General features: G+C 41.8%; 1 protein-coding gene across 1 annotated transcript in view; it reads left to right on the plus strand.

Moving 5' to 3' along the window:
• DOPEY2 (dopey family member 2) overlaps positions 1 to 10,296 on the plus strand; it is a 92,053-nt gene extending 81,757 nt beyond the window's left edge. The window contains exons 37-39 of the mRNA XM_015422388.1: positions 2,556 to 2,714; positions 6,878 to 7,007; positions 10,042 to 10,296. Coding sequence (XP_015277874.1) covers positions 2,556 to 2,714; positions 6,878 to 7,007; positions 10,042 to 10,296 — 544 coding nt within the window. The remainder of the gene's footprint in view (positions 1 to 2,555; positions 2,715 to 6,877; positions 7,008 to 10,041) is intronic.
• Positions 10,297 to 10,822: the final 526 nt, after the last annotated feature.

A 10,822-nucleotide genomic window follows, 5' to 3' on the forward strand; every position in this document is an offset into this window, starting at 1 on the left:
GAGGAGTGGGCAATGTGAAATCTAAACCTTTACTCAAGAGGGGCATCTGGTCCAAAGGGGTGAAGAGGGTACCCAGGCAAACCTTTGATGTGCATAGCATGTAGCTTGGTCTCCTGCCATAAAACGACCATAAAACAGGAAACTGTCTTTTTGGATGCAAACCAGATGCCAGGGTTATGTGTTTACCAAAAGTTCATCAATGGTGGATATACCCATGCCAGTTGTTGTTTTGTGGGCTGCTAGCAATGGCGATTGCTTCTTCTTGAACTGTGTCTGTGAGTCAAACAGCATTTGCATAAACAGCAGGCAAAGAGCTTTGCAGGACACAGAGTTTCAATGCAAGCAGCTTCTCTCCCCAGCCATGGGGATTCATAACCATAGTCCAGGTGTGTACATATGTGTTAGCAACCACAAACATACATACATTTATAACGCACACGCTTACAGAACACACCAGAAGATATAGAATTCAACGAGATCTCAACACACTGGGAAAGTGTGCAGATTTGAACAAGATGCAATTTAACAAGGTTAAGTGCTGAATTCTACATCTGGGTAACAAAAATTAGGAACACGCATACTGGATGGGGGATACACTTCTGTGTAGCAATGTGTGTGAACGTGGGGTATGGGAGGATTGTAAGTTAAAAATAAGCAGCCAGTGTGATGCAGTGACAAAAAAGGCTAATGTGGTCTTGGGGTGTATCAAAAGAGGCATAACATCCAAATCACAAGATGTCATAATCCTGGCTGTATAGTGCATTAGGCCAGACCTATAGTATCCAGTTTTCCCTCTAAGCTAGCTCACAGTTTTTTAGCCTCTGGCTCACATTTTTGTCTTAGCTCAGGAAGGATGGCTCCAGAGCAAACTAATTCATGCAGCAGCCAAATCACTTGCTCACAACTTTAATGCCTGTAGCTCACAAAGTTGAATTTTTGCTCATAAGACTCCACAGCTTAGAGGGAGCATTGGTAGTATTGTGTGTCACTTCGAAAAAAATGTCACTTCGAAAAGGATGTGGACAGAATGAAATGGGTGCAGAGGAAAGTGAGGAGGATGATCAGGGGCCTGGAGACCAAGCCTTATGAGTAAAGGCTGAGGGACTTGTCTGAAGAAGAGGAGGTTGAGGGAGGACATGATTGTTCGCTTGAAGTATTTGAAGGGCTGTCACTTAGTGAAGGGCAGGGAGCTGTTCCTCTTTGCAGCAGAGGATAGGAATCGCAATAATGTGTTTAAATTAAGGGTGGGAAGGTACTTTTTGACTATTAGGAAAAACTTTTACAGTAAGAGTTGTTCAGCAGTGGTATCAGCTACCTACGGAGGTAGTGAGCTCCCCCTCACTGGCAGTCTTTAAGCAGCGGCTGGACAAACATTTGTCAGGGATGCTCTAGGCTGATCCTGCATTGAGCAGGGGATTGGAGTAGATGGCCTGTATGGCCCCTTCCAGCTCTGTGATTTTATGATTTTATAATTCTTTGGTACAGTAGATCATACCATCTTGTTGAGGCACCTAGAGGCAGAAGTAGGTATATCAGGGTATATACGCTGAATTGATTAAAATCATTCTTCACAGATTGGACTCAAAATATTCCTGTGGGAGACCAGTTGTCATCAGTGTGTGGAATTTATCCTGTGGAGTTCCTCAGGGTGCAATTCTATCCCCCCATTTTTTAAAATCTCTATGTAAAGCCCTTAGGACAAATCATTCAAAGCTTTGTTGTTGGATGTCATCAATGGGGAAGTGATACCTCCTTATCCAAATCCCCTGGTTATGTAGTAGTGGTCCTGAATAACTGCCTGACTGCTGTAGTAAATTCAGTAAGAGTGAACAAATTGAAACTAAACCTTCCTCCATCCTCCCCGCAAGCGGGCTCAGGGCAGCTAACAACAAAGAAGTTACAAAACTATTAAAACCAATTATGACAGTACAATAAATTATTTAAAACATTAAAAGAGGCAAACCAGTACATTCACTCATATAGTTCCAGCAATGCTAACTAGATGACAGAGCAAAGATGGAAAGGCTAGCTGGGCAGTTTTCAGCAACGGAGGCCATATGGTTGGGCTTCTACCACCCCAACCAAAGGGCTGGTGGAACAGCTCCATTTTACAGGCCCTGCAAAACTGTAATAAGTCTCACGGGACTCTGATCTTAAAGAGGACCATGTTCCACCAGGCAGAGGCCAGGGCAGAAAATGACCTGTCCCTGGTCAAGGCTAAGCGGACATCCTTTGGGCCGGGGATATTGTGCTCCCCACTTTTGATGGAGTTCAGCTTGACTCTTGCTGAGCTTACTGTGGAATTTTGCATCATTTAATGTGTCATGTTCCATTTTCAAACTTATGATTAGTTCTACAACCCTAATCCTATTGCGTTGTTTATTGAATGTCCCATCCAGCAGTTGTATTGACTCACTCTGTGTAATCCACCTGGATTCCAAATGATAAAGGCGGACTGTAAATAATGTTAATACATAATGTAAATAAATAAAACGTAGCTTACTAGGGTTTGCTTGTTCTCAGATCTCTGTTTTGCTTACTTATGAATCTTACAGAAGCAATAGCAAACTAAGTAAACAGAAAGCATCAGGAGATGGCAACGGTCCCTTACTCAGCGACATACAGCAGAATGAACTGACCTTATATTTATCAGCCTGTAAATTCTTGGACACAGCGCTTTCTTTTCCACCTGACAAGATGCAGTTATTTCAAATGTAAGTGTGCTAATTCTTATTAATATTACAGTCAAATGGTATAGAATTTTTGGCCAGAAAAGCACATAACAATCATAGTATCTAGGTTATAGACTAAGAGTCCAGTAGTACCTTAAAGACTAAAAAAAATGCGGTAGGGTATGAGCTTTCGTGATTCACTGCTCACTTCTGTTAGTCTTTAAGGTGCTACTGGACTCTTACTTTTTTCTACTGCTACAGAGAGACTAACACAGCTACCCATCTTTATCTATCTCTAGGTTATAGTTTCATGAAATGAAGACGTGCATAGGATCTTGTAGGTGCAAGAAGGTCCATGGTAGATTTAACTTCAGGAAATGTATGATTACAGTGAAGTTTGCCTGTAGCCCAAGTCAAATAAGTCAAATAGCTCTATTACAGATGCAGATATTATCATCTAGCACTTGTACATTAAGGACATATAATAATGTACTCTGCTAAATGTTTTAGGCAGAGTATTGTTACATTAGTTTTCAGAATCCAGTGCCCATGCACACAATATTGGATCTTGTAATGTGTCATGTGACTAGTATGAGAACAGTGGGGAAGCATTTGCAGTCTCCCTAGACTTAAAGGTGAGAGTACTTTTGCAGAAGAAATTCAAAGAAGCTGCTGTGTTGGAATTCATATGGAGATTTGATACCATCAGACATGGATTTTACAGGGACTGGGTGTGGTCAACTTATTTAAAAAGGTGATTGTCCTTTCTTACAGGACAGTGTTCAAATTCATACTGCTTAGATAACTGCCACAATTGAGAGAGATTCCCCACCCACTCTGATTGGATCTTGTTAGAACTATGCTTTAATATGTAGATCTAACAAGATCTACCTATAAAACAGAGTTTGAGTCCAGTGGCACCTTTAAGACGAACAAAGTTTTTATTCAAGGTATGAGCTTTCGTGTGTACCCACACTTTTCCTCGGATACATTGACATGGAAGTTTATTCTACTGCTTCAGACCAACACAGCTGCCCCCCTGGATCCAAGATCCACCTATGTCTTAGAAAGTTGTGCTTTCCAACACTTTCAGCTGTTTGTTGCTTTCTGTTTATACGTTTCTCTCTTTCAGGCAACCTAATATATTGTTTCATATGTTTGGCGGACTGAGCTGTGACTCATAAAAGTTTAAGCCATAGTAAATGGGTCGTGTTTTTATATAAGATTATTGTCATAGACTGCCAGCTACTACACAGTGACAAACAAAACAAGCACATCTAGATGAATGTATAGGAAATACTTACATGCAAGTTTTGCTCTGCATCACAAATGAGCAGAATAAATTATCTTGCTTACACTTTAACTTCACTAGTATAACAACTGGACCGGAGTGTGTTCTTTGTCTACCAGTCGCCTTGATACAATCGCAGCTTTACTCATGCATCTTGGCTCTCCCCCCCCCCAATCTTTCTGTATGTAGGTCTTGAGGAAATTCTGTTTCAGTCTGTATCTGAAGAAGTGTGCATGCACAGGAAAGCTCATACATACCTTGAATAAAACTTTGTTGGTCTTAAAGATGCCACTGGACTCAAATCTTGTTCTGCTGCTTCAGACCAACACGGCTGCTCACCTGAATCCATTCAGCAATGGAGTTAAGACCCACCTCCTGGGATCAGAAGGCAGAGCAAATCTGATTGACCTTGGAGCCAAGTTGTTTTCATAACAAAAGAAAAAAGAAAAGGTAATTTCCCTCAACAGGAGGTGCCTGTAGGGCTTTTTTGTGAAGTGTTCCCTCTTCTTACACAAAGCTGAGGCATTGCTTTTATTGCTTTTATTGTCTTCTCACTTCCTGTGTCCCAGGAGCAGTAAAAGGGAGACTGCCAAGCTTAAGCAGTTACAAGGAAATTTACTAGCCTGTGTAATTTCCCTGGAAAGACACCATTTGTGGTGTTCATAGAGATCAGGGTGTAACTCCACACAAGCGGTTCCACTTTATATCTACTTGCCTGTCAGCATTAAGCAAAGGAAGGCTGGCAAGAAAAGGCCTTAAAACTATGGCCTCTTTTTCCTTTTCTGACATTCAAGATGAGCTTGTCTTTCCCGTTCTCCACAGAGACTCTTATTCCCTTTCTAGGATGTCCAAATCCACCTCTTGCTTCCTTTTTTGTGCAGATAGGGAGGAGTGAGAATGATTTTCAGAAGTTGAAAGGAGAAATCCAGAAGCGTCCAAAAAGGTTTTTTTGCCTCAGATTGCTTTCAGAGGCTTCTTAACAGAGCTGCACATACCTGCTTTTGAGGTACTAAATACCTCTTCCAAATGTTCAAGACCATCAAATTTCTTGCTCTGCTGCTCTCCTGATGTTGATCATGACATGGCTGTAACTGAGAGTCTCTGTCTTCCTGTCACATGACTTTCTTTATTTCCTTGCATGTCTCCGGTCAGGAAAGCTGATGACCACTGGACTAGAGAAGTAGCTCTAGTGGTGCTTTCAAGCCATTTGGCCCAAAGGTCTGCTATATGCCCTCTCTTCTGCTCTTGCAAATGACCATCAGGATGCTGGAAGCTGATGTCATTCAGATTGCACTGACAAGGCCCAGGTGTCCATGGCTCAGTGATGTGACAGACCGCTGTCAGTGATCCTTGGCATCTCTAAAAGATCCCAGTGTTTCTCTTTCAAGGCCCAATTTTTCATCCAAGAGTTAGTTAATATGGCCCCTGTAAATTGAAAAGCAAGCATTAACCACTACTGGCTGTCATCTCATAGTCATCTCTACTCTGTTGGCCTTGCTCAAGTGTTCATCAATTACAGCATACATCAACTCATAGAAGGCTTTTCTGAGATGATGTTCTGGATCTGAAATCTCAGCTTCCTCTTGCTTAGCGTTTAATGACTTTTTTTTTACAGAATTTTCTGGACTCTGGTGTTAGGCCCACTAAAGAGAGCAATCCTTGCCCTATGTAGCATCCCCTAAAAATAAAAATCTACATCTGGATATCAGCTATTCATACACTTTCTGTTCCTCCTGTCTAGCATATTTCTTTACGGAGTTCAAATGTGGTCCTATGAACTCTGACATACCTTTCTTTCAGGCTTCAGGGTGATGTTTCTCTGAAGGTGCTTTTCTTGTTCCAGGTAGCCACGTTATCCAGCTAGGAGGTACTTTGAGTTTGTAGGGAGTTTTGTACTTTCCAACACAAAGTTGTATCACAACCAGATCCTTTCTTCATTCCAAAAATTAATGCTAATTGTCTCAGGACCCAGAAATTCATACTTCTGTCATTTGGTTCTCAGCTTATTTCTATAAAGAAGGAGTTTCATACTCTGGGTGTGTGTAGGGCTGTCAACTCTATATGATTCACACAAAGTCTACCAGGAAAGATGTCAACCTGTTTCTCCAAATCCATGAGTCATCGTTGGGGAGAAAAGTTTCTGTTTGCACATTATCTCAATGGCTAAGGGAGGCAATATTTATTTAAAATAGTTATTAGCTGCTTTTCTCCCTTGTGGAACTCAAGGTGTCTCACAATAAAGATATAGCTTTGGCCTATTCATTTTCTGACCTTTCCATGCAAGAGGATATCCTAGCACATTCTGTCAAAGGAATGGCCACTTCAGCTGCCCCCTAAAATAGAGTTATTGGAGTGCTTTATTAGTTCATGCATTCTTGATGTATATCATCTCTTCTGTAGGGGGCTACATTTTGGAGAAAGCAGAGTGTCCTCAAGCTATGAGGAATTTGTGTTTCTTTACCAAAGATTTGTCCTGCCATAGGATCTTTCATTTTGGACATATCATTGCTGAATGAACTACTATTGGGATGAAAGGAAATTCTTATCTGGCGAATTTCTGTTCTTGTTCTGATTAGGAATTCATTCAGTGCACAAATCCTCAGATATATGACTACTGTGATTTGTGGGGATCTCCAGTTTTTGGCCTTCCTCTTATTGAAGAAAGGGCCTTTTTCTCTTGACAATTAATTTCGTTTATAAAATTATCTGCAGCAAAGCATTCTTTCACCATGTTTTTATAAAAAAGTATTACATGTTCATGGACTGTTCCCAGGCAAATGAAATTTACTCTGTCTTCCAGTGCAAGGACCTATCCCATTGCTGAATGAACTTCTATTCAATGAGAAGTACAGAAATTTACTAGAATTTTTTTCTAAAACCAGAAGAATGTCCATGCTTGATTCTTTGCATTTAGGTACAGGTGGGCATTTGTTCCAGAGGTGGACACACAGACTTACAACATGACTTCGGATCTAATGGAAAATCACCAGGAATACAAACCACATATTGTTAGAATCATGGATTTACTCAAGTTGAAGTTTGGGGTAACTAAATTTCATTATTTCCATATTATTAATATAAAACTTTATTGTTTACTTCGGAAGTTCTTGATTAAACTGTTAAGTTTTCAGACTCCATCCCAGTATGTATTGGGCACACAGAAAGTACAGCCATTATCTTCCGTGGCAGGCCTTTGTGTCCCGAATGAATGAATGAATGAATGAATGAATGACCATGTGTGCCTGGGGAAGTGAAATGTTCCACGGCACTCTTGTGTATCTCTTGTGTACAATGCAGAAACAGCCACGGGGTGGGTTCTACATAGAATACATAAAGATACCTTCCTGTATATACAGCAGTGCGAACAGTATGTGAGGGAGTGAACAGATTGTGTTACCTTTGTCTTCCAAGTTGTCAAGCTCTGCCTCTGCCTGTGAGAGATGCCCACCACTGGCCGTTGTCCCCACTCGGTCCTGGTCAGCCTGGGTGGGGCTGGAGGTCTCAAATGTGGACGGGGTGCCAGGTTAACTACACCCAAGGCGCACCTGCCATAGCCTGGTGCCTACTCCACTGTCTCTCTGGGCTCTCTTCTGACACCAGCAGCTTCTCCTCCCCAACCTCCATCACTTCGCCTCTTTTATACCCTTCCCTGTTCCCTGGGTCCCTCCCCATTGGCGGTCCCAACCTTCCATCAGGTGGGCCCCACCCCTACACATAAGCCCCAACGCTCAGGGCTTCTGGGCATGCCCCTGCTGCCTCCCACTGTCCCTGGGCTGGGCCAGAGCAATGGCCCATGCCGCTGCGATGACTCGCTCCCTGCCCATCGCTCTGGGGGGCCATCCCCATCACCTGGCCTCCATGCTCGGGGGCTGATCCCACTCCCCACTGGCATGCTCAGACCCATGGCTGGGCCATCCACTATTTGTGGCAGGATGATTGGGCAGGTTGTTGCCCCCGTCATCACCGGTATCTTCCTCCCAGGGTCCAAGGATCCTCCTGGCCACTGGACTGGCTCTTGATGGGGTGAGTGCTCAGCTGCCTTGGGTCACAGGACTGGTGGGGTGGGGGGGTGCCAGTGAGGGTGGCCCAAGTCCTGACAGCCTCTTGTCGGGACACAAGTGTAAAATTGTATTGAAATGCAGATACAGTCCGGTATCTGAAGATGTATGTTACAGATGTCCTTTTAAAAAATTAGCAATAGCAGAAGCTTTACATGGGGTGCAGTGCTTCCTGCATTACTAGTGTGACTTCAGTATAAATACAATAGAGTATTCTTGCTGGGGAAGGGGGATAATATGTTCACCAGTTAGGGTTACCAGTCTCAAAGTGGAACGTGGAGTTCTCTAGAAATTTCACCTGATTTCCACACTATATAGATCAGTAGCCCTAGTGAAATTGACTGCTTTGGAGGGTGGACACTATGTCCTCAGGCAATTCCCCAAATCTCCAGGAATCTTCCAAGCTGCAGTTGGCAACCCTGTCACAAATTGCTTGTTAAAAATAGATGTATTTGAAAAGTCAAGTACATAAACTTTAAAGAAAAGAAATAAAAATGAAGCTAAAGAGAACATGTTCCATGAATAGCAGAGCATTTCTGTAGAGCAAGTAGAAACTTATAGTTTGCCATTTTAAGTGTTAAAATTAAAAACAGTCCAAACGTTAATGTCAAACCATGGGAGAGCACTTAACCCAGGATTAAAACTTTTTGAAAAGCTTCTACATCCATAAACTCGAATGAATTGTGTCGTCTTGGGTTTTACCCAGTGAATGCTAGAAATGACTGCCATGGAGATGGGTATGAACTGGGTCGTGAGCCAAAATTCAGCATGAACTTGGGTCGGTTCGGGGGGCCCAAAGCGATGTTCAGGAAACTTTTGTCCGGTTCAGTTTTTTGAAACCATTTAAACGTAACAGCTCAGCGGTGTGGGGTCTGCAGCTGAGCTGTTAGGTTTAAATGACTGCAAGCCATTTCACCGGTTGTTTTCACTCCCCCTCTGTAGGGTATTCTTTGTAAAAAAATATAGTTAAGCAGAGATTAAATCAGCAGCGCAAAGATTGAGAGACTGAGTCTATCTGTATGTTTGTAAAATATAAAAAACTTTACTAGAAAACTACCATGGGGAAAAGGTAAATGGGATACAAAATAACAAAGCACTAGATCCCTACATCTTTACTGCTAAGAAGATGTTACAGGAACAAGAAGAGAAACTGGAATGATGTCTCCTTCTCCAAGACAAAGGCAGGAAAAAGGGACCTCAATATGCTAAATAGCCAATACATTGATTCCCAATCACAGGGCTAAAGTTCAGGTCATTATAATAAGATCTCCTACAAAATTCCCGGGTTTTCCACTTAGTTAACAGATTGGGCACAAATGAACATGTGACTTCCTGTTGACTAATGCAAACAAAGTTAACTCTATAATTGCTGAAGTGTTTTAACTTGCTAAACCCAACACCCTCCCCCACTTCGAAGCAGGGGGAAGTGAAATGGGCTGGTGAAATGGCTGCCAGCCATTTCAACCTAATAGCTAACAGGTGGACCCACCCCACTGTTAGGCTGAAATGGTTGTGTGCCATTTCACTGATCAGTTTTGCTCCCCCCCCCCAAAGCTGGGGAAGCGAAACTGACAAGTTAAATGGCAGCCAGCCATTTAACTCTTCCTGGGCGATTCCCCCCAGCCCGAACTCACTGGCTCACTTCAGGTGGGGGGCTTTTGGATCTGTTCAGTTCAGGAGCCGCCCCAAACTGGGGTTTTTAGGTTCGTGCCCATCCCTAGAGTGCCATATTACACACACAATCTCAGCAGCAATAGTGTAAATAGTGTCACACCTGACCAACATCATCAAACTTCAGTTTGAGTTCCTAGGCTGGACTAGCAGCTGCAACCAAATGTGTACAGTTGTTTTGTTATAAAAAACACCCTATTATATGTACCAATCCTGTGGGCTGTTAGCCACTCTTAATCTAGTGCATGTTAAAATGGAAATTTGTATTTAGTACATACATCAATTTACATTGTATGTTACGTTGTCTGCAAATATGCCTCAACAACACTGGTTTTGTATGTTTTTGCAGGAACTGAATACCAATGGGAGACCAACAAAATATGAATTTCCACTTCTGGATCTTCATTCTATATCCAGCATCACACAGTTAATGCCATTCTTCAGGATACTGAGCTGTGCTTTTAAAACTGAAAGCAGCAGGTCCCTCAATACACATAGCTCAGTGCCTCTCAAAACAGACAGTTCCATTGGAAATAGCACAAGAACCCTGAAGCTCCTAGAGGACTATGTGGAACGTGATTTTATAGAAAATATGGAAAATTAATTTACTTCACTTTCTATAGTGTAATTATTGAAGAGACTAGCTGTAACAAGGCTCAGCTTTATTGATGAGGTATTTTAAAGTTTACAGATTTCATTTCAGGTTTTCTTTTTCATACTGATGTGGACCACATCTGTCCTGTTTTTGATGAAAAATAATATTCTGCCCTCAGGTTTTATAAAAAGCAAATTAGCATCACAATTTGCACATTTCTAAAGTGAAGGGTTTTTTTTTACTTCTAAAGTGAAGTATGTGTGATTTGCTCCTTCTAAAGGCAATATTTTCTGATCAGATTTATTTATAGAACCCTTTTAAGGCAAATAAATAACAATATTAGATGTTGGGTGAAGGGACTGTTCTGAAGTATTAATATTAACTATATCTCTAAACATTGCAAGGATGTTTCTCTAAGATGTTAAAATAGCATGTTGTGTTTATATATGTGTGTATACATAAAGCTTTTAATTTACTATCGTACTTTCCAACATAATAACTTCATCAGCCTAAGGTTGCAAGCCTAAGCATAACT

The sequence above is a fragment of the Gekko japonicus genome, unplaced genomic scaffold (genome assembly GCF_001447785.1).
Source record: "Gekko japonicus isolate JY-2015 unplaced genomic scaffold, Gekko_japonicus_V1.1 scaffold1070, whole genome shotgun sequence".
Classification (NCBI taxonomy): domain Eukaryota; kingdom Metazoa; phylum Chordata; class Lepidosauria; order Squamata; family Gekkonidae; genus Gekko; species Gekko japonicus.